At 37.1% G+C, this 24241-nt stretch overlaps 4 protein-coding genes across 4 annotated transcripts; 1 reads left to right on the forward strand and 3 right to left on the reverse strand.

The window, feature by feature from the left end:
- The first annotated feature begins 32 nt into the window (after positions 1-32).
- On the forward strand, positions 33-3827 carry LOC149651496 (uncharacterized). The gene is made up of 3 exons (XM_089848446.1): positions 33-1377; positions 2347-2522; positions 2915-3827. The coding sequence occupies exons 1-3, from the start codon at positions 1089-1091 to the stop codon at positions 3308-3310; spliced, it is 861 nt and encodes a 286-aa protein (XP_089704572.1). The 5' UTR covers positions 33-1088; the 3' UTR covers positions 3311-3827.
- Positions 3461-5996, reverse strand: LOC149651497 (macrophage mannose receptor 1-like). Its single transcript, XM_089847445.1, has 10 exons — positions 5933-5996; positions 5709-5837; positions 5219-5379; positions 5094-5157; positions 4671-4938; positions 4534-4625; positions 4244-4387; positions 4044-4163; positions 3765-3935; positions 3461-3693 (listed from the first exon to the last, which is right to left on the reverse strand). Exons 1-10 carry the CDS (start codon positions 5994-5996, stop codon positions 3461-3463), a joined length of 1446 nt encoding a protein of 481 aa, XP_089703571.1.
- A 619-nt stretch (positions 5997-6615) lies between these two features.
- Positions 6616-12309, reverse strand: LOC149651498 (macrophage mannose receptor 1-like). The gene is made up of 24 exons (XM_089847551.1): positions 12186-12309; positions 11934-12127; positions 11658-11835; positions 11460-11591; positions 11270-11398; positions 10952-11212; positions 10468-10890; positions 10251-10400; positions 10081-10191; positions 9852-10019; positions 9764-9787; positions 9509-9699; positions 9285-9453; positions 9083-9223; positions 8890-9012; positions 8663-8814; positions 8488-8590; positions 8152-8411; positions 7905-8079; positions 7585-7743; positions 7408-7515; positions 7174-7341; positions 6892-6933; positions 6616-6833 (listed from the first exon to the last, which is right to left on the reverse strand). Exons 1-24 carry the CDS (start codon positions 12232-12234, stop codon positions 6631-6633), a joined length of 3813 nt encoding a protein of 1270 aa, XP_089703677.1. The 5' UTR covers positions 12235-12309; the 3' UTR covers positions 6616-6630.
- A 1381-nt stretch (positions 12310-13690) lies between these two features.
- Positions 13691-18367, reverse strand: LOC149651499 (macrophage mannose receptor 1-like). The gene is made up of 21 exons (XM_089847594.1): positions 17957-18367; positions 17635-17891; positions 17396-17570; positions 17190-17339; positions 17008-17118; positions 16781-16948; positions 16694-16726; positions 16439-16629; positions 16061-16379; positions 15877-15999; positions 15651-15802; positions 15487-15586; positions 15165-15424; positions 14921-15095; positions 14695-14865; positions 14510-14617; positions 14276-14443; positions 14164-14211; positions 14063-14095; positions 13817-13846; positions 13691-13746 (listed from the first exon to the last, which is right to left on the reverse strand). The coding sequence occupies exons 1-21, from the start codon at positions 18258-18260 to the stop codon at positions 13691-13693; spliced, it is 3132 nt and encodes a 1043-aa protein (XP_089703720.1). The 5' UTR covers positions 18261-18367.
- Between the last annotated feature and the right edge of the window lie 5874 nt (positions 18368-24241).

Here is a 24241-nt window from a genome sequence, read left to right on the forward strand (position 1 = left end):
ATCTTCGTTAGGTTAGGCTTAACGTTTTTTTAAGGACAAACATTTTTGGCTTCTCAAAGTTCTCTTGGGGCTTTTTCCCACTATTTTTGTCATTGCTCGAAACTCTTTAGTGACTTTTAGTTCGGTATTAATAGATTTGAAGGCTGTTCATTGAAGTAAAACACGTGAAAAGAACTTGTCCTATCTCGAAACCTTTTGGGATTTGTTAGTCCGAAGCTCATTACCTCAACCCTAGATTGATTAAGTCACATCAGAAGTTAAACTTTTACTTTGTTTATTCAAATGCGCCGGTCTCAGTTCCGGATGTACTAATAGTTATTCTAATTCTAAAATAAACCAATCCTCCCATGATGAGCTATCAGATACGCTCTGTTTCCAATTTTCTCTCGCAATATCAATTCTCCAACAACTTCAGCCTGGGCTGGGAGTCTTAATACAGTTGCCTGGGTTAAAAAAACTATCCATAGCGTTTCACGTCACTGTTTGACTGGCAAGTCCCGGTCGTAACTACCATCAACTAAGCCTACTCCAGGGGATATGTCACTCGATATTCGCGAGGTTTAGTTTTATCCACCTCTTGGGACCTTACAGAGGGCTCGCAGGAAACTCATTAAATGAAAACCATTTTTTTTCTTTAGGCTTCTAAAAACTTCCAATCTTTCTCACCCCCGCCCAGAGTCCCGAAATAAGAAGGGATACGATGAATTTACTTCATTTGTATCGTGCGTAATTTTTAGTCGACATGAAATGCCTAGATCCTTCTTAGAATAACACTAAATGTCTTCAAGACTCCTTGATAAATGGACAATATTCTTGTGGTGGATATACTTACGGTTATTCTTTGTCGGTTCTAAGGTCCCACTAGCGCGAATCTTTCAATTACTCACCCTGAGAGACGTTGCGAGAAATGCAACGTTGGTTTTGTTTATCATTCCCGACACTTATGGGTGTAGGGTTTGGCAAGATGATGGGAAACACTTTCTGATTGGCTGCTGGCGAAATGTCACTCAAGAAGTTTTTATCCGAAACTGATTCTTTAGTCTCCATCCTCTTAGAATCCCTTTGCACTGATTTAGTTCTTTGTCGAAATGTCTTCCAACGCCAAGAACCAAGTTGATTCCTCTTCGTCCAAGTTTTGTATTGACAGTTTATTGTCTAGACCTTTTAAACGCGCGGATTGTATTAGTGTTAACAACGGGACGTTTAACCCGTTTCGTAATTGTTCTACCGATGGTCAAGCCGATGTCCATCACGGACCATTACGTCACGCGTCGTCGTATTGCGAAACGGAAAAAGTTGAAGCGACCTCGAGTCAAGAAATATCTGACGCGGTGAATGAAACCTCTACGTTGGGAGAAGATGGGGATGACCACAGTGGTGAGGTTTTTATTAAGGTTGAGCTGTCCAGAATTGAGTTTTAAATGAGGCAATGTCCCTTAGTTTTATAATTTACACGGATTTAGCTTTGCTAACAGTGTTTTAACGTTATAAAAATACATATCTCTGATCCATTTGATTCAAAACATTGCATTTTATGGAAGGGAATTTAAAAACATTGAAACATCAAAGCACGTTACTTCAAATAGCGATGCTTTTTATGACCCCATTATGCGCGAGTAGTTTCCCTTCTTATTTTAATTTTAGATTAATTAATATCTAGGAAATTAATTTATTTCAAGCAATCCTAGATTTCAAATTTTGTTAAAAACAACCCATGACAAATTATAGCGTTATCAATGATCACAAATTCGGTGCGATAGTGCGTTCTGGTTCAAGCCATTATGGAAGACACTACACGTCATTAGTTTCAACTATTTTTTCCTTCGCTCGCGCGAACGGCTATAGCTCCCTTCTCCGTCACGGCTTGTCATCACCTAGTCCCGTCATTTCCTAATTGTCCCCATCTGGGTTGTGATCATCGTGGATCTTAAAATATATAGCGCATTATGCAAGGTGGGACCCCCTTACCAGCTGCGTACTCTGATTTTTGGTTAGTATTATGTTACCGAATTAACTTGAAGAAACATCACGCGGACTTGGTACGGTTGATGTAGAGTCCTTAATTGGTTGTGAGGTCTGTTGAAAAGGTGACGATGGAAACGTTTGACGCGTGGTGTGAAAAATATTACTATGAAGCTAAGTTTTAACAGTAATGAGGCCCCTTTTAAAGAATAGAGGATTTTGTCGCGTCGAGCGTGTAATGAATAGTAAAATCACTTAATTAACCTTCAAAGATTTGATAAATTTTATTAGGACCGTCGCCTCTTTTTGACTCAATTTCTGGAAGTAAAAAACCTTAAATCTTAACTTCCGTAGCCAAATTTCCAATACTTTTCGTTGTTGCAGAGTATTCGCATAATGATATAAAGTCAGATACGGATAAACATCAACGTAAAAGACCCCGTACCGCTTTTACCACGTCGCAAATTAAAGCCTTAGAATCGGAATTTGAAAAGAATAAATATCTATCAGTTAGTAAACGTACTCAGCTCTCGAAAACTTTGAAACTGACCGAAACGCAGGTTAGTTTTGATTTAAATAATTCGATATCAATTACTGCTATCATGGGTTATTTACTCCAAGAATGATTTAATTAGTTTGACTAACAATTTAGTCAGTTTGTTGAAATGTTTAAACCCCTTTGATAAATTCAGGAACCCATATAAAACCCGAGAACGTATGACTTACCATCTTTGGTTTCGATGCATGAGATTACCCGATAGTAAGTTGAGATCTGAACTGGTTTCCATCATTTCACCCAACCCAATCTATCTTTGAGTGTTTAATGTGGGTTCCTGATAAGTTTTCGTAAAAGATTTGAAGATTTGCGTGCGAAAATAATTTGATATTGGGTCCTCTTTAGATCTTACTTAATCCGTTTAAAATTAAGTTAAATCATTCAACCAAATTTTAGATAAAAATATGGTTTCAAAATCGTCGAACGAAATGGAAACGTAAATACACGAGTGATTTGGAGAACCTGGCTCAAAGTTATTACTCTTCCATGGGTTTATACACGGCGCGACCCATGTTTGTCGGAGATAGATTATGGCTTTTTACATATCCACCGACGTCAGCCTCGGCTTCCCCGATCTCGGGTTCCGGAGGTCCTCCGACCATCCCTCCGACGTCTTTAGTCGGTGATGTTCAATATCATCCGGCTCCGAATCTCTCGGAACGTGAAAGAGCAACGGGAGTGATTCCGAACAACCCGGGACAGTTTTTTAATTGTGACGCAACCTCAAATTTACCCTCGTCCTTGCCAACGGTTGTCAAAGTCGTGGGTGAACATTTACACGAAACGTTTTAGACTACCGTGTCCGATTTCGGGCAGTTATTTGAAAACTTAATTATGATATTTATTTAATTATTCAGTGTTAATTTAGAATTAGTACTTAGGTTTAGTTTTTACGCGATTAGCGAGTAAGTTTAGCTCAAAATTTTTTTATTATTGTTATTATTAAATATGTGAAGAATTGTGATCATTATTTATATTTGTGGTGCCATTATTTTCGTTTTGAAATCGGAAAATTCCGGCTTTCATTTTATCGTCCAACATCTTCTTCCGGTAAATGTAAAACGCAATTCCGGATAGTGCCGCGGTTAATAACATCATGAAAATAACGATTCCGGCAACACTGCCACCTGATAATCCTTGAGTACCGGGATGTTCCGTTACCCGCGGCATAATTACTGCGGCGAAAATGTTACGTTACTTAACGCCAATCGAGATGTTAATTCATATTTAAAATTAAATTAAGTACCTTTATCTACCTGACAGATGTATTCTCTTGGACGGTTGCAAGGGAAATTATTGTATTGCATATGATGCGTGACTAATTCGACACATTTTTCGTTTTCTTTGCGATTTGGTTCCCCTTTTTCCCATGGCAAATAACTCGCTATTTCATCCTCGTCAATAAATTGATACTTCCCTAAATTGAATTTTTTTTAATTATTATTTAATATTTCTACAAATTAGAGCGCTAAATTGGTCATGGAAAAGAATGAAAATTCAGATAATTTTTGAAATTAATACACACCATATTGCTCCTCGTGAATTCCCACCATGAATCTATGATCTGTGTACTTAGTCAAGAAGGGTCGAAGTTGATATAGTTCATGTTCCGAACGGAATTTGGCCAAAGTGCCGTTGAAACCTTCTGATGTTCAAAGTTGCATGCAGTTAGTTAATTGGAATAACACTTTATACCAACCAAATTAAGCTAGTTTAATTACTTACCGTTGTCTTGGCATAGTTCTTGGGCGTAAGTGAATGACTCCTTGTCCGTGGTCACCAAAAGATAGCAATGACGGTGACCAACGTCAATCCAGTTTTTAGGACATTTCCCAAGTATCGGTGGCGTGTTTGCGTGTGAATGGGGCTCTGTTATTGTTTTTGAAAATAATTAGACCACTGTAATTTAACCTAAGCCTAATTATTAACCTTTATGTATGGTGCAAATGTAGCCTAGTTTGGTATTACAGTCTCTTACGGCCCATTTTTTATCTTCAGGCTTTCTAACCACACACCTTGGGCTTCCTTTCTTCCCAGAAGGCTCTGTTCTTGACCAATGAGTATGGTAAATCGGTCTACCATCTGACCACCTAAATAACCCCTTCGACTGCAAAATAAGATTCGTTTAAAATTAGGCTTAAAGAAAGTTTACTTTTGATTTCTTACAATTTTATTTGTATCAGATAATCCAATCCATAGCTCATTTTTGACGTCTACGGTCAATAAATTAACGAATGATTCCTCGTACAAGTCCAAGATGGACAATAAATGACCCTTGTGTTTAGCCCGACACTTTTCTTCCGCGTTGAACCAATCCGAAGCGTCGCTTTCAATCTTATAACAAATTCCCAAGTAATTTTCGAAACCTTCTGGACACTGGTTTGATTCGGATAATTTATCAATTTCGGTGTGATTATCGGCTGAAATTAATTTAGAATTAATTGGTTAACTTTAAAGTAAAGAGTTCCAATCGGTATTTAAAATAATTAGGTTAAATTAATTGTTTTGAAGCTTGTAACTAAATACTTGCCTAGTTCAATTTGACAAATGAATCCCATTTCTTCTGAGCACTTACAATCGTTCCATTGACCAGCTATCGCTTCTGATCCATCCATGTGAACGCATCTTTCAAACGCATCCTTAATTTTAATGAAAATTAACTAAGGATCTAAATATTAATATAAATGATATGTATTATACCCCGTTTGGTTCACCAATGGCGAAGTTAGTGTAGTTTGCGATCGTTAGCTCGTCAACCCATTGAAAGTCGTAGTTACTCGAGCCGGGAGGTTTTCGTTTTTCTAAACCTATCCAAGCTCTGTTTCTAACCGCAGGTTCACCCAAATATGTTGTAAGGAAATCTTTGATATGATAATAATTACTTAGGTTAATTTAAATTTTAATAATTGATATCATAAGTTTATAAGATATGTTCCTTCCATATGTATGACCCTACCTATACTTCGTAATGCTAGTTCGAGAACGACAAGCCAGAATTGACTACCCTCGGTTTTGTAGTCTAACTTCCTAGTTAGTCTGTACTAAGCCTTTTGATAGCGCCCAGTAACCAGTCGACGTCGCTTCACCTCGAATCTATGACCTACGTCACTTCATGACAAGCCCCAGTTTGTAACCAGTGACAAACTTATGGAACGCATCTTATAAACGTATGTTGATATTCAGTATTTACCTTGTTCTAACTCGTTGGTTATTTTTGCTAGGGTTCCTTGTAAACCTTCGCAAAATTCTCTCGCATCGTCGAAATCCTTATTTTCAATCGACTCTATGTTATTGCTAAATATTTTGTAGCATTTTCCTCCTAGAAATAATTAGGTATAAAATACCGTTAGTTAGGTATGAACGCGACTTTTCTTAAAGGTTTTGTTCTAATTTATATTTTATTTACTAAAATGCCTCCACGTTGAACTACATTGAGTAGCTTTGATAATTGTTGAAACAGGCTCGGTTTTGTTCGCATCTTTCCGTTCAAGACTAGAAACTAACAATAAAAATAGGCTGAAGTCACAGAGAGTGGCACTCTTTAGTTTAAATCTAGGTTAAACATACCAAACCCAAAATATACGAAAATGAAGATAGTTAAATGAAGTTTAAACGTTTTAAAATACATCATTTTGCTTATTACATCGAATCAAATTTAAACACTAATTTAAAGAGTTTAAATTTAGAAGTATCTAAGAAATATGAAAACCGAAGTGACTATTTGTCCCTTGAATAACAAATGCAGTTTAAGCAATCATATTATGCGCGTTTGACTTGTACAGTCTGTTTAAACACGCTACGTTTATGTTAGTGTAGATGACATTAGTTTTTAGGAAATACTGCCAGATATTTTGCGCAGCTCATTTAGTAAACTATGTCATATAGTGTCCTTCATCTTAATTTTAAAATTTTGACGCTACACGTTGACGTACGCGTTTTCGGTCAAACTCTCTAATGAATAAAAATAAAACCAGAAACATTTTAAATAACGTTATTTATTTTTTGATTTAATTGAACAAATAAACACTTCAATTAATGTTTATTATTACAAGAAAAAAAAGCTTTGAATGAAATATGTACATGACAATTATTGTAGTTTTTAACGTAATAATTTAGGGCTTAGTGTCCGGTTCGTAGAGGTCATTCGCGAAACTGACCCCTTTCCTGTTGCTACTACTTCCACCTCCTCCGCCACTTGGCAACATGGAGCGTTTTTTCATGTAAAAATACGCCCCTCCTACCAACCCTGTGATTGCCATTATGACAAAAATGACAATTCCAGCGATGCCGCCTCCAGCCATTCCCGATTTTGATTCTGAAAATTTAATATTTAGTGAAATTAGGCTTAATTACGGGGCCTTTGTTGAACTTACTCAAGTTTGAAGGGTCAACTTCCGTTTCATCATCGCCCTGAACTGTTTTGGAGTTAAAGATTTTAGTTTTTATTAGTTAAGGTCCACTTTAACTATCCAACTTTGATCAGATGTAAGGGGTTTAAACAACATTTAGGAAGGAAAGCTAAGCCTTGGTCAATGGCCGCCATGGCTGACCTGACTGGTGACTTGATTGAGAAGTGGTATAACGGATCATTCTCTTGACAAAAGTTGGATGGTTTGAGTGGGCATTTAAGACGCCTTAACCTTTAACCCTCTCACCTTTCTGAATTTTGCATATGTAAAATAAAATATTGCTGCATTGTTTGGTTATCCATTTCCCGGTAGCGGGGTTGAGAGCCACGCAAGGGTCATACGCGTTTTTCTTAGGTTCTTTCGATTCCCACGCTTCAAAATCAAGGGGCGAACTATCGTGCCATCCGTATTCTCCTGTTAATTAAATTTTAATTAGTAAACTTAATATATTTAGGGGATAAAAGCAAGGTTACCGTATACCTCTAGACTTTTGGATTAAGCCAATCCATAATCCATCCTTAGAATTCTTTAAACGTGGACCCAATAGATCAACTTCGTGTTGCGAATGAATGCTAGCGATTTCGGCATCTGAATTTCATTCAAGTTGGAATAAATGTAAAATATATGGATGTCTTATGACTTAAGGACAGTGTATACCCATTTTAAGACATTTAAGATTAGCGTTTGCCCAGCTCGTTCGCTCATTCGACACGTAGTAGCAATAATCTGTTGTCGTATCAGGATCGACCCAATTTGGACCCACGGTGTTATTGGGACATACTTTATTGGGTATTTCTGGGATTACCGGTGGTTTATCTGAAGTAGACAGTTAATTTTTAAAGGAAGGTTGAATTGTTTAAACACAATAAGCAGAAATTGAGGTTAGTATTTCACTATAGTGAAATACTAACTCTATACTAAATACTATAGCTCTTTTCGAAAAGGTTGCTTTTCCTAACGTTGTACCATGGTTGTACCTTTTGAAATTTCACAGATGTAGTTTCTCTCGTCGTTACAATCCGTGGCATTCCATTGTTTCGTGTTTGCGTCGAGGTACGCGCACCTTTTTGTACCGTTCGTTTCTACTGGTTGGTAAACTCCCCAATTGGTGTAATATATTGGCCACTTATCAGCCCATTTAAAACGACGTTTCTGAACGAGTGTGGGTGGATTCAGTCGTTAGATGGTGGGTTTAAAAGGCTTGGTAAAATCCTTAAGCTTTACCTCTTCGCTTAACCCGATCCAAAAACTATCGGCGCTATCGTTAACGGAGTACAGACGTGAGTCGATGAAACTTTGTTCGAAACCGCTGTTGATTGAAGCTAAATGTCCTCCAACTTTTTTGCAAGCCGATTCGGCAACGTTCCAGGTTTTTTTCTCTTCTCCCATGTAGAGTTTGAAGCAAGAGTTACCGTATTTTACGTAACCCTCTTCATTGGTTCCGCAGTCTTGTACTGGTATTGGCGTAGTAGCCGTTGTGGTACCTTAGTAGAAATTAGCCCTCATAAAGAAACTTTTTTGCTAAGCCTAACCAGAACAATATAGGATAGAAAAAAATACTTGGTGAAACTTCGCAGATGTAAGACAGTTCTTCGTTACAAACGTTTATTGCCTTCCATTTACCAGACTGGGTTTTCGAGGTTAAAATTATTCCGCAAGTCACCTTTTGTATATTTTGAAAGATAAGTATTTGAGGTAATGAGGTTAATAAATCCATGGAATGACGATTATATACCCCGTAGAAGCTACTTGATGGTTCACCACTTCCCCAGTTTTCGTACTTGTATCGGGCGCCATCGGTCCATATAAATTCGCTAGCATACGCTTTCTTGGTAAGACCCATCCACACTTCGGTCGTTTGACCCAACAACAAAGACGTAACAAAGGCTTAAGAACAATTAATAGTTGTAATGTCGATTATAAAAATGGCGTCGTCAAAGGAATTGAGATGAAAACATTTACCTTGTTCTCTATCGTTGGTAATTGAAACAAGATTCCCTTTGTCTCCCATATCCTTGCATTTCGATAAAGCAGTCGTGAAGTTTGCTTTTTCTTCCGTTCCAAATAGTCCAATACATTTGTTACCTTTATAGAAAATTCATTCGTGGATATATAATGGCTTATTCTTTGTCAAAGCTTAAAATTAATCTCTTACCAATTCGAGTGAAACCACCTGGACAAATTCCTGGAGTAGCTGTCGTTGGTTTTGGTGTAATTGTACTTGGGGTCACGCCAAACGCTCGTTTACAAATGTACGCTCGCTTGCTGCTACACGTTTCAAATGTCCAGGTTGATCCTGTAACACGTTCAAAAGTAATTAGTGATCAAGTTTGGATTACTAGCCAATGGCAACTTACTGTCGTATCTGGTGATACCAACACATTTTTTAAAATTATCAATGGCTTCTTGGGAGTTATTATTTAAAGCATCGAAATTGAAGATGGTCTCGTCTGACCACTGAAATGTATCGCCACTAGTGGCGCTCAACCCCAACCAGTAATTTGTGTAATAGTAAGATTTTTGCACCTGTTATATTGCAATATTTTAGGGGTAGTTAAAAAACTGGATAAATTTTAATTACCATATCAAAGACAAAGTTATTTTCTTCCGCGGTATGAATAGACAAAAGGTGTCCGCCGTTGTTGTTGCAAAAATCATTGGCGTCATGCCAGTCCATGGATTTGCCCGACGTTTGCGGGGTCAAATAACAGGTATCGTTGAAATATTTCCATTGCTTGTAGTCGGGGCCACAGTCGGTTCGGGGAGGTAGTGCTACGGTAATTAAAAAATTGGTACTTGTAAATTAAATTCCGATTGAATGTAATTGGCAACTTACTTGGTAAAACGGTTGGTCCAGGAACTAAAGAATAGTAGAAAAATATTAAAAACGTTGCCGTAACTTTTTCCGATTTTGCTTAACTTACTTTTGGGTATTTCGCATATATAACCTTTTTTCTCGTTGCAACGAATATCATTATACTTCATTTTGTGACCAAGAATTTCGACGCAGTCCTCATTATAGTCGTCAGAAGGTTCCCCATTGTCCCATGGAACATACTCGGCAGCTGTACCATCCTCCCACGTGAATCCACCTGCGATTAACAACCAGAGTGGTTAAGCTAAGCCCAAATTTCACTTTACTATAACGCCTACCATCCTCGTCTCTTACTAATCCAACCCATAACATGGTGTTATCCGTGTCTTGTATAAGTGGTCTCATGACTTCAAGTTCGTGAGGAGTGTGGAAACTTGCCAATTTACCACCTGGATGAAAATGATCGTTAAGTTGTTGACAGTTAATTGTATCAAGTTAAATTATATACCCCAAAGTCTGCAAGTTCTAGCCGCAACATCCCACGTCTTCTGGTTTCTGTACTCAACGACATAGCAGTAGCTGTTCCCAACGTCTTTCCAAGTAACTTTGGTCGATTCAGGACATGAACCAATGACGGTCTTGACATCCGGTGGCTTTTCTGTATAAGCATTAATTCTTGTAAATCAGTTAATTCCTCGGGGTCAGAAAATGAAAGAACCAATTACCGTCGTTAGTCTTGCACAAGTAGGGCAATCTGTCCGAACAATTTGAGATGGTCCAAGTGTTATTTTCGGTTATCGATACGCATCGGTTATTGAGGGGTTCCGCTTGGGGTTGGTTCTTATCCCATTTTGTGAAATAGACGGGCCATCCGTCGGTCCAACTGAACAGCGACGGTTTTTTCTCGTCCGTATCGGATAAACCAATCCAAACATTATCGCTAATGTTGACCAAAAGGGAGTTGACAAAAGCTTGCTCGAAAGTGTCGTTAATCGAAGCCAAATTAGAGTAACGATTTTTGCAAGCCTTTTGAGCACCCTGAAAGTCTTGCTTTCCGGTAAATAATCCGTAACATCCAGTTCGATAACGTTGGAACTGGTAGGAGCAGAATTTTTCCTTCACCTTACCGGGAACAGTTATGGTGGGGTCTGAAAGTAGAGCGGAAGTGTTTGAGCGTGAGATCATAATCTTTCTTGACGGTTCGCTTACCAACGTCTTTCGCGCAAATGTACCCTAACTTCTTATCGCAAGGGACATCGTTCCATTTGCCACCGACGTTGGCAAGATGGTACATTTGGACACAAGGTTCTTGGTATGGGCTACTAGGTTCTCCCGGTGCCCAATTAACGTAATTAAGAGGGGATTTATCAATCCATTGGTGTTTCAATCTCCAGCCGCCCTCATCATAGTCAGACATCAATCCAATCCAAGCATCCACTTTCAATTCACCCATTCTCGCGGTCAGAAAATCTGCAATTAATCGAATTAATCTTCGATACCAATTAGTAAGCAGAGGTCCAGAAATACCTTGTTCCTCTTGAGAATGAATGGTAGTTAAGGAAGAATTGAGTTTTTTACAGCTTTTTAGAGCATTGTCATAATCCATTGCACCTCCCTCTTCGACCTTATCACCAAATGGTTTGTAACATTTTCCATCTATTTCGAATGACTCATTAAGTTTAAGTGGAATGTTAAGCCTAATTTAATCAAAACTTACTGAATTTGTACCATTCATCGGGACAATTTCCCTGCTTAATCGGTGGTTCCGTCACTGGTTCGATTGTGGCGTTATCTTTCTTGCAGATGAAACCCTTGACTGCGACGGTACAGTCTGTGGCGCCCCATTTACCTTCAGACATACCAATGTAACTAATTAAAGACTATAATTAGGGGTAATTGAAGAAAAATAACGTACCATCAGATAATACAACGACGCAAGATGTCCTTGTATCCGGTATAGGTGTACTTCCGTTACCATTCCAGTTGATATAATCCAGGACTGCCCCATCGGCCCATTTGAAAGTCGAACCCAGTCCTTGAGCCCTGAGACCAATCCAAGCTGATGGATATCTGATAAGTTCAGCCGCGTCCATCTAAATGTTAAATGAGTTAGAGTTTTGTGATTAAGGTCATCGCTTCATGGTTGCTTCATTAATAGTTCAATTTCACTTTCTTTGTTTTAAATACTTACAACTTTTTTAATGAACTCATTTTCCTCTTTAGTCACTATTGAAATCAAATGCGCATCTAAATTATTTACGCAATAATTTTCGGCTTGCTGCCATGTCCGCGGTGTTTTGACTTGTTCAATGAAATTGTAGCAGTAACCGTTATTACCGTACCATCCATCTTTACCATTGGTACATGGTTCTAGTTGGCCAGTTACTGAAAAAATTAAAATTAAATTAATTAATGTAACTCGGGTATTTTAATGGTTATATACCGTAAGGTAAAATTAATAGAGACGCCGCGAGCAACTCTGATGCTCGCATCTTGGACGCAAGGTAATATTTAATTAAAATTTAATTCGAATCTTGTTGATACATTCAACCACAGATACGCCCCCCTTTCTTTGTTGCAATTTATTGGTAATGCATAAAGATTTATAGATCCTTCTTTCGAAATTAAGATAAGATTCGGGGGGAGTTTCTATTATCTGACAGGCATTTTTCATTGTTTGAATAACAATCCATTATCTTTCTTATAATAATTCAATATGTACCTAGCTTCTGCAATCTCAGTGTTTATCTTTCGCTTGATAGCAATTGTATTAGATAAGTTCAACTACTATAATTAACTTAATCTTTAATTTGTCTAAGTACATTGGTTAATTGATAGTTAGAGTATTTCTTAGTACAAATTAATCAACATTAGAATATAAATTAGCGTGGCATTCGGTCATACATTAATTCATTCTTATTACTAAGAATATGTAGAGCTTCAAGGTATTTAAGGTTGGCACCAGAGGCGAGAGTTAAGTACCCATATTCTTAATAACGTCAGTGACTTCTTTGTATTTCGAGTCCATTTTATTAACTTCGGATTTTTAGCGTAGGTAAAATAATTCAGTAAAGGCCTTTTCAGATGATACAACCTTTTACTCAACTAAATGGGTCAAAACGTTGAGTCAGCAAAAATTGGTCATGGATCAATTATAAATTTGGTGACTCAACTTGTCCAACTTCTGTCCAAGCGTCCTAACTAGTTTACTCAACTCAAGTTGGCTCATTTAAATGTAGTCAAAAAGTTGTACTGTCGGAAAAGGCCTTAAGTTTCTCATAAATGTTACCACGTGTCATAGGTAGGCGCTATTCGAAAGTTACTGTAAGGTCTGATAAGGTTTGTCATTGCAAACAGGTAAAGATACAAACTTAGGTAGGTGTTATTGAACTTATGACTTTAGGCTTAGTAATGAGACCTTGACACTTGTGAAGTTAAATATAGTTCAGTAGTATTTATTGAAATTTGAAATTCACGTGTTTTAATCATGATTAAAATTAATTGATGATAAAGAAAAGATAACAATCAATTTTATTTTTATTGGCGTAGCGATTTATCTTTATGTTATGAATGAATATGTACAAATTGAATACAGAGTAACGTTTATGGACTGTTCTCGAATCTTGTGGGTTTGTTAGTGGCCCATGGCATTGTAGGCATTTCTGGTAACATTGAATGGCGTTTTAGGTAGTAATAACCAACCCCTAACGCTGCGAAGACGCCCAAAATAACTAAAAATATGATAGCCGTTATGGTTCCTCCACCCATTCCGGCCGATTCTGTGGAATTATTTTCATTTCAGATAATTAAACATTACTATTTTTTTCAATAATTTGATGAATAATTACTTGAAGGGCTGGTTTCGGTGGTGTTTAGGTTGTTGGGTTCTGTATAATAGATTTAATTAGTTTAAGTTAATTAGGTTTAAGTTAGTTAATTAGGTTTAAGTTAGTTAAATAATAATTTACCAGTAATGGTGGTGATGGGTGGGTCTTTATTGGGTTCTAAATAAATAAATATTATAAATTTAATGGAATTTAAAATAATGTTATTTATATTTAATATAATACTAACCAGTTGCAAGTGAAGTAATTTTACTTGGGTCTATTTTAAATATTAAAATGAAAAAGTTTAATTTAAATTGTGAGAAGTTTAACTAAATACTAAACAGTCACTTTGTTCTAAATTATTTTAAAATTCTAAAGTCGGTAAAACCAATTTTATGCTCGAAACAAAATGCCAGAGCATCAATTTAGTGAACCTTTATTGGCCTAGTAATAATTTAGAACATTTCCTAATCTATGGATGAATCTAACTTACCTGTTACCGGAAACTTTGACTGTGTAACTGGATCTTATGATACAAAACATAGTTTAATTGCTCTGAAGTTGCCATAGAATAATTATACGTACATTACTTACCAGTAACTGTGGGAATATCTGTTGTAGTTGTGGTTTCATTACCTTTCACTATACGAATTAATTTACTTTAATTAGTAAATTATAATTATGTAAATCAAAATCATGACATCACCTTTCTTAAGCCTACAAATGAATCCTTGAGGTGTATTACAAGACACGGCTTTCCATTGTCCACTAATCGGATTAAGTGCACCACATTCAGGGAGATTTTTTATACTTGGTTCTCCATTTTCCCATAACTCGAAATCAAGAGGTGTTTTATCATACCATTCGTATGAACCTTTGATTTAAAAAAATCAAAGTCATAAATTGATTACGAAAGAGATAAAGAATGTACGCTACAAACCATGGTGTTTTTTTAACAATCCAATCCATACAGACGAAACAGAGTCCTTCAATCGTGGATTCAAAACATCCATTTCGTGTTGAGAGTGGATACTCGCTAATTCCGCGTCTGTTGGAATGTTTTGGTTTAGTAAATGGTTTAGAAAAGGCTTACGTTCATGGGTTGTTAATGGAATCACAACTTACTTAAGGTATGACAGACAAGCGAGGCATCACCCCAACTCTTGCGTTTCCACGATTCATATCCACTATTAATGTAGTAGCAATATTCTAAACCCTCAGCGTCAAGCCATTCGTAACCGACAGCGTGAGGAGGACATACCGCGTTTCGTACTTGCGGTATTACCGGAGGTTTATCTAAAAGTACAATTAGTAATTTAATCTTAAAGCAAGAACCAATTAAGAGCTTTACCTATGGACGTTTCACAAATATAGTTTCTAGTTTCAGCGCAATCTATTGCATTCCATTGCTTCGTGTTGGCGTCTAAGATCGCGCATCTTTTGGAAGCCTCGAGAGTTTTGGGTTCATATACGGCCCAATTTGTGTAATAAACTGGCCAACCATCTGCCCATTTGAAACGCCGATTCTGCAACGGCAAATTAACGTTTAATCCTTAAATTAACCTCAAGTATACATTCGAAGTTTCAGCTCTTACTTCTTCACTTAAACCTATCCAGAAGGTATCGATGGTAATGTTGAGAGAATAGAGACGGGTGTTGATAAAATTCTGCTCCAAACCGCTGTTAACTGAAGCTAAATGACCACCGATACTTGCGCAAGCTTGTTCGGCATCCGTCCATGTTTTTTTCTGTTCTCCGGTGTACAATTTGAAACAGGATTTGCCGTATTTCACAAAGCCCTCTTCTTTAGTCCAGCAGTCAATTTGTGGAGTCGGTGTGGTTACCACAGTCGTACCTTTCACACCAAACTTAAATATTATATCCATTCTATATGATTTAATTAAGATATTAACTTACTGGGAGTGATTTGACATATGTAGGCGCCTAGAGCATTGCACATGTCCGTACGCCACATTCCTGTTTGAGCCCGACTGCTTTGAATCGCGCCACATATACCCTATGATCGGTATTTATTTTTAAAAACTTTGCTTTTCATTTAAGCTTTTAAGTTTATGTTTTACGTTGAGATACGTATTGGCGGGTTGTCCGTATCCCCAATTGGAATATTTGTATCGAGAGTTATCTGTCCACGAAAAGTCAGATCCGGAAGTAAATTTTCTCAAACCAATCCAAACGTTTGTCTTGGCATCCAACAGTAAGGTTGTCGCGATTGCTGTAAAGACATACGGGGAAGCGCGTTATTAATCATTAAGAAGACATAGATGTACCACTTCTTTGTGTAATTACATTGTTCTACAGCGTTAGTAACTGACATCAGGGTTCCTCGAGTTCCCTTTCCTTTGCATATCTCCAAGGCTTGTGTGAAATTAAGGTTTTGGTCATTACCAAAAAGCTTGACGCACTTATTTCCTGCAATTACGTACTCAAGTTAAGAGTTTTAAATGGTTTATTATTTAATTTATTGGCTTACCAGTTCTAACCCATTCGTTCGGACAAAATCCTGGCGCGACTGTTGTGGGTTTAGGAGTAATTGTCGTTGGAACCACGCCAAATGCCCTCTTACAAATGAAAGAGTGTTTTCTACTGCAGGCATCCAGAGTCCACAAGCGTTTTGACGCGTCAAGCCGCCTGACTGTGACGCATTTCTCGTCTTTTAGTAGCATATCTTCCGTCACACCCTCGAGGGCGTCAAAATTGAGGACAGTTTCGTCGGACCACTCGAATGATTCGCTGTTTGTGGCGCTGAGACCGATCCAATAGTTCGGGTGATAACTCCAGGAGGCCGTAATCTGCATGGACGTGGGATTGTGAAAATCTCATAGTTGAATTGTTGAAAAATTTCCATTACCGATTTGAAGATGAATTCGTTCTCTTCATCGCTGTGAATTGACAAGAGATGACCGCCATTTCGATTGCAGTAATCGTAGGCATCATGCCAGTTTGTATTTCCGGTCCAGGCTTGTTGGAACAGGTAGCAAGAATCGTTGAAGTATTTCCAGTCTCTGTATTCGGGTCCGCAGTCGGTTCTTGGAGGTAAAGCTGAGGTAGAATGCCAGTTAATACAGATACGCTTAAGTGGACAAGGGTTAGGTTTGGTACTTACTTGTTGGGGGTGGTAATGTTGTAGGAGGTAAGGCTGTAATGATAAAAAAATGTAAGATTCCTTTGATGGTACTCGAGATAGTCTTACTCTTGATGGATTCGCAAATGTACGCCCGCTTCTCTTTGCATCTGAGATTATTGTACTTCATTTTATGACTCAAAATCTCTACGCAACTTTCGTATCTGTCATTTGTGGGTTCACCCGCATCCCACGGAATGAAATCGGACGCCGTACCATCCTGCCATACGTATCCACCTGAAATCATCGTTTGAAATTAAACAGGAGAGCTTAGCAAGAAGTGTTAACTTTCTCACCATCTTCATTTTGTACCAGACCGATCCACAAGTTAACAGAACCGGTAATGTACGGTTTCATTAGTTCCAAATCGTGGGCGCTATGGAAACTGGCTAGTTTAGCCATTCCGCCTGTTAGGGTTGATTAAAAGTTAGCGAATTCATTAATCAGTTGTGGATGAATGCATCAGGTTAAAAGGTACCCAAGGCAGCGCATTGTAGTACAGCATCACTCCAAGTCATTTTATTCCGATATTCAACGTGGTAGCAATACCGATTACCCACATCAATCCAGTTGGTTTTACTTGAGGCAGGACAAGTACCAACTATGACTGGAATATCCGGTGGTTTCTCTAAAAAATACGAAAGATTTAAGCTTCAGAATGACGTTAATTAGTCGCGAACTTACCATCGCTAATTTTACACAAGAACGCTTGTTTTTCGGTGCAATTTTGGACTATCCAGGTGCCATCGTCCTCTAAAGATACGCATCGGTTGTAAAGGATATCAGGTTGGGGTTGTTCTTCTCCCCACTTTGTAAAGTACACTGGCCATTTATCGGTCCAACTGAACAGTCCTTGGTTCTACGCAAGTACCCCCGCGTTTCAATGTGAAATTCAAGGTTCATTTTGTATTATTTCTATTTACGTTTTGATCCTGGTCGGATAATCCAATCCAAAAGCTCACATTGTTGCCGTCGTTTTTGATTAACGAATTGACATAAGCCTGATCGTAGTGATCGTTGATCGATGCTAAATGTCCCCCGTAATATACGCAAGTATTTTCAGCCGATTGCCAACTCGAAGGCAAGCTAGTCATCAAACCGAAACAACTTTTACGGTAGCGTTGGAAATCATTTCGCGAACACGTATTTGGTGGCTTTTTCTGCGCGGGAGCGTTTGGATCTGTTGGATTATTTCATTAGTCTTATGTAGAAAAATTCCTTTCAAACAGTTTATTTTCAACTTACCAACTTCTTTCGCGCAAACGTATCCCATCTTTAAATTACATTTAACATCATTCCATTTGCCACCTACGTTACCCGAGTAGAACATCTCGACGCACGGTTCGCTTCTTGGCTGTATATAATGGTGGTGTTTAAGTAAATTTAAATGATTCACGAGGTACTGAACATAAGTACTTACGTTACTAGGTTCCCCGGGTGCCCAATTGGTGAATGTTAACTCAGTGTTGTCGAGCCATTCGTGTTTAGCCTTAGAACCACTCCCTTTGGCTCTCATACCAATCCAAACGTTGCTGGTGTGTTCACCCATTCTTGCCGTTAGGAAGTCTAAAAGTTCGATTCAAGTTTCAAGTCACGTTTATCTCTTATAGAACACGAAAAAATATAGCAAGAGCAATAGAAAGTTAACAATTTGCAATTATGATGTTTTAGATATTTTGTCTCTTTTAAGTATATTCTATGAGAACGGTAGCTCTCTTAAGGCCCATTTACACTAGACTAAAATCTTACGTTCTCGTCGGCGAAGTCGCTTTGTTCGCTTCATTAGACTGTTCACACTTGTCAACGACTACTTAAAATATTCGCGGGTTTAAGGTTGAAAAAATTCAATTTCGTCGGTCAGTGTCGAGATGGCAGCACCTCTTTTTAGCGCCTTTTCTTTAGCAGACGGCAGACGTGCTCTAGGGCTCTACTCAGTTTGGACCTTGTCCTTATTGGAAAGCGATTCGGCTATTTTTTAGAATTTTAAATTGAATTTTTTCAACCTTAAACCCGCGAATATTTTACGTAGTCGTTGACAAGTGTGAACAGTCTAATGAAGCGAACAAAGCGACTTCGCCGACGTGAACGTAAGATTTTAGTCTAGTGTAAATGGGCCTTTAGATAAGACTTGATAGTCTTATGTTAATGTTATAAAATTTTTGTTTAAGTAAACACGAACTAAATAAACAAATATTTAAAGCTTGTTATATTCTTTCTGGTCAAACATACCTTGTTCGTCTTTGGAAGCGATTGAAGCTAAACTGGAGTTAAGTCTAGAACAGGTACTGTTTGCGTCAGTGAATGTTAGACCTCCACCATCTTTAGGTTTGTCACTGAAAAGCTTATAGCATTTTCCCACTACAAATAATTGTAGTTATTGTTAATTATGTAAGAGTTCTTTTTGCTAATTCAATTTTGGCATAAAATTACGTACTGAATTTAAACCAATCATCGGGACAATTGCCCACTTTGATCGGGGGTTCCGGGACTGGTTCTATGGTATCTTTAGCCTTCTTGCAAATGAAACCTCGTATTAGTTCCGAGCAATCCGAGGCAACCCATTCCCCTACAAACCCAAACGTAACAGATTCAAGAGATTTGTTCAGATTTATCTCTGATATACCAAAACAAATCTTACCATTGCTTATCAATATCAAAGCGCACGAAGAACTAGAACTTGTTGATGGAGGTCTTGACCCTCTCCAATTGTAATAATTGTAAGGGGCATCGTCGGACCATTTGTACTGCGCCCCCAACCCTGTTGCTTTGAGTCCAATCCACGCTGATGGGTATTTGATAAATCCTTCATTTGCAAACTGCAAATTTATATTGTAAAGCACATGTTCCATTTCTATAGGACATCGTGACTCAAAAATATTATCTCACAGCGTTTTGTAAGAACTTGCTTTCAGTGTAACTTGTGATTGATACCAAGTGAGATTTTAGGTTCGTTTCGCAGTAGAACTCGGCTTGTTCCCACGTCCGTGGGTAGTTTAGGTCCTCAATGAATTTGTAACAGTACTCACTTTTTACGTACTCATCGTTTAAGTACCATCCATCAGAACTGTTTGTACATGGGGCTAGTTTCCCAGTAGCTAAAATGTTATTCATTTATTAATTAAGATGAAAATAGTTTTTGCAATATATGTACTACCGTAAGGAAATATTAGTATAGACAGAAGTAGAGTTGATCCTAGCATCTTGAGGAATAGTTGGAATGCTAAAATTACTACCTGAATTTTTCTTGGTCACAAAATACATGAGTATTTTTTTAGATATATTTTTAAATCTACGCCCCCTTGATTATGATGATATCAGATTTCATAATTGTCTTTAACTAGTTACTAAATTATAATAAACCTTCATTGTAAAGATAACAGTAACTCCCCTATTATTTGATAGACGTACAAAGGCCTTTCTTCGATTGTTTCAAGTATTTTAAAATCGATTATTTTTAGAAATCAGATTTATAATATCTTAGAATAATTTTGTTAGTGATGAAACTCGCGATAATTAATTGTTGCTTTCAAAATATAATAATTTATAAATGATTTAAATATGTTAAGAAATTAACCCTTCTTCCAAATTTAAATTTCAATAAATAGGGATTTAATCATAATGCTAAAACGTAACGGGTAACGTTTTAAGTTTATTTAAAGGGAGGGTGAAGTGGAAAATCAAGTGATTTTTTTATCGATTCTTCTTCTAATTATAAGACCAGTCTGCACAGTGAAACATTCAGGAAATATCTCCGAATGATTTTAAAATTCAAATTAGGTTCCGATTTTAAGAATAATTTGAAGTATCTCCCTCCGACCAATCGCGTAACGTCCTGCCTTTCTCGTGGCACGCTCCGTGTCGAATGAAATTTATCGCGAGATTTAATAAAATTTGAGCGCGATGTGACAATCGTGGCGCGAGACACGGAGCGTGTCACGAGACACGGAGCGTGTCACGAGACACGGAGCGTGTCACGAGAATTTTGTTAACAAGAAGGTAGGGCGTTACGCGATTTGTTGGAGGGGGATACTTCAAATTATTCTTAAAATCGGAACCTAATTTGAATTTTAAAATCATTCGGAGGTATTTTCTGAATGTTTCACTATGCAGACTGGTCTTATAATTAGAAGAAGAATCGATAAAAAATCACTTGATTTTCCACTTCACCCTCTCTTTAAATGAAATATGTCTTACTTAAACTGTATGTTGTTTATTGCCATGGTTACTTAATCCTTGGGGATGAATTAGATATAGTTTTGGTTGTTAATTGCTCTATCATGACGTTAGTTGTAAGATATACGAGAACTTCAATATGAAATTAAGTTTTGTGTAAGTGCTACACATAATATATTTTGAACGTGTTGAATCTAATTAATCAACAAGTTAATTAATCTAAATTAAAAATTCGTAAATTTATAAAATACTTTATTTAACTTATTTACATTATTTCGGTTGTTTTTTTTATTTTTTTTTTATAAAATAACAAACTTAAAAGATAATTGGTTTTTAACTTAATAGAGAAGTAACATTTTCATTAATGTTATTAAATATTAATCAACTCCTTATACATCAAATAAAACTGAATAGTTGATTTATCTCGGACCTGCTGGATTATCGTAGCCTCGCCTACCGGTCTGTAAATGAACAATAAAAATTAATAATTATTTATAATAATTAAAGTTAATGAAAAGGCTAAATTACGCCAAATTCAGCCATGGCTTGGTTATTTTCACCACTCTTGTTTAGTTTTCCCCTCAACCTGTGTTGGAAAACATCGTATTTCAATCAAATATTACGCAAAACGCAAACGCGAAAGAGTTTTTATCTTACTTCCAAACAATAACAGCCGATACGATGATTATTAGTAAAAGAATAGCACCCAATACGGCGCCCACAATAATGACGTTGGTTTCCGCTTCTTTAAACGTGTAATTATAAATCATTTAATCAATTATTAAACTGCTTTATTACTCTAAACAACTTACTCGAAAGCTTTGCTTTCTTGATTTCTTGGCATAACGGTCCATTAAAACCTTCTTTACACCTAATTAACGAGGCCAATTAATTATAATTAAGTCTTGATATTAAATAAAATCTGGTACTTACTCGCATCGGTAGGAGTTACCAGTAGCTACGCACTTTCTCTCGTTTACACATTTGTGATCATCGCAGGAATCTTTTATAAAGTTTAATTTTAATATTAATATTAATATTAGTAGATACATAAACTAAATGCGCTTATTTATCAAATCCCGTACCAATGCATATTTTGTTATCATTGGGGTGGTGTTTGTATTTGTCTTTGCAGTCACATCTATATTTCCCTGCAGTTGCTAAAAGATTTACACAAACTCCATTTTCTTTACAAAGTGTATCGTTTTCTTTGCACTCGTCAAAATCTGATAAAATTAAAAATACTCGTGTTTATGTGGAGTGCGATAAAAGCAATCGCTGTTACACAGTTTTATATAAAACACGTGTAACATGTAAGGAATCTGACAGTGTTTAGCACTCGTGAGTCACGCGCACTTGTCTGCGCAGTTTAGAAATACTAACTTTAATTACTTGAGAACGTGCTTAACTTAGTATGGAATAATAATTAGTTTAAAACAATGCAACTAACCTCTGCAAACTTCCTGGTCGTAGGATATACTTGTATTGAAGATTCCTGGTATAGCCTCGTAACCTTGTTCTTTGTCGCATAGGCATGCGTATGAAACACCTCGAAGTTGGCATTTCGGTGCCATTTCATTGCAAGGCTTGAATTCGTCACAAAACTGCTCCGGTTCAACCTTTGACACCTCCTTTAAATCTTTTTCGAAGGCGTCCTTGTTCTTTATATATAAAGAAGGTGGTATGAGGAATCCACTTCCATCCCCTAAACGTTTGTATTCAAGGGCTTTAAATTCTTCCGCCGTCACTCCTTGTTTGTCAAAAATCGCTTCGATTTTGAGCGTATCATTTCCCCTGCAATATGTATAACCCACCAATTAAGTTAGATGCTGCTAAACTTTATTGATTTTATCTTAAGTTACGTTTTCTCCAAGATTTTGATGTCTTTCACATCGGACTTAGCGCGCAACTGTTAATGAACGTTGGTTTAATTAGTTATCTGTAGTGTGTTTTATGAACCGTATAACAAATTAGTGACTGGAGTCTTTTATAAACCTGACTCGAGTCATATTGAGTTTAATTTATGCAATCCTACCGATCTTAAGATTATTTCGGATAATAGCAATGGAACTTCATTTGTGGTGGCGTAAAAAATTTCTTCTTGTTCTTCAAAGGCATTGTAGTATTGTGATGGATCGTCATACCGGGCCGTTTTCTCAATATCCACACCGGTAAGGTTGTAAAGAACGATTGATTCACCTGCAAATATATTTTAAATTTTTACAAATCTATAAAGGATGGTTGTTTTCAATTTTAATTTAGGTCTAGTATGGTAAAATACCGATTTTGCATTCTTTTCCATCAAGGAAATATGCGGGAGGACATTTGCAGACGGGTTCCCCGGATTTATCAACGATGCAATGCGATGCCTTTTTTGCCCTGCATTTCTCACGCTCAAGCTCGCAGACATCTATGTAAACGTATTAATTTGTAATTGTAGCGTTCCCAAATATCGTAAAAGAAGCACTAATAACGTTAGTACCTTGGCATTTTCCATCTGCATTTAACCTAAATCCGAATTTACAGTCCTTGCATGTGTAATTGAAGTTGGTTATATCTGGTACGCAAACGGCGAAGTTTTGTTTTTTACATTCTTCGTCACCCTTCACATTATTAATTTCCTCCTTGCACGGGTCCTTTGCTTCATTATAATAATATTACACGTAAAATTGTTACATCTTTTCGAAATTAAATTCATAAATTCCGCCATTAATTAATTTGAATCCTTACCGACACACACTGTTTTGATAGTTTCATGCTCCCTGTAGTTTCCTTCACAAATGCATTTGTAACCATCATCAGTTTCCTGGCATTTACCTTCCGGACAGTTGGTTTTTTTCGCTTTACATCTGTCTACGTAAACCAAATGAAGAAAGAAACACCTTTTTTTTAAAGATACTGAATTCTTAATGTATCATTGTTCTATAATATTATAAATTATTCGTTTGGTTTTTAGCCAGTGGTCCGTCGTCCTCGTCATCATCCGGATTTCGAGTCAGTGTAATTGGAAATAGACACTAATCTAGCCTGTCTACATTGAAAAAAGGACCCTTTTTCTAAATTTCCCTTGGGAATTTACATTAAGCTGCCTGGTTAACAAGGAAAATCAATAGTTATAAGGGGAAAACCGCAAACTCAGTATTTGACGACTCGAAACCAAAACAACATTATGAATATGGTAGATATAAATTTCGATGCGAGTTATGTTACTATTTTTCTTACCAATGCATTCTTTAGAAGAGTTTGATGAGGAACCTTCGTATAAGTCGGAAGAATAATATTGCTTCTTAGTTGCTTCTGTTCCAGTCAAAGTTGTTGGTTCTTCATTTGGCTCCTTAGCAACAAAGTTTGGTTTGC

Source organism: Phalangium opilio, unplaced genomic scaffold, assembly GCF_054372755.1.
Source record: "Phalangium opilio isolate 3A_F unplaced genomic scaffold, DU_Popi_V2 ptg000082l_1, whole genome shotgun sequence".
In the NCBI taxonomy this organism is placed as follows: domain Eukaryota; kingdom Metazoa; phylum Arthropoda; class Arachnida; order Opiliones; family Phalangiidae; genus Phalangium; species Phalangium opilio.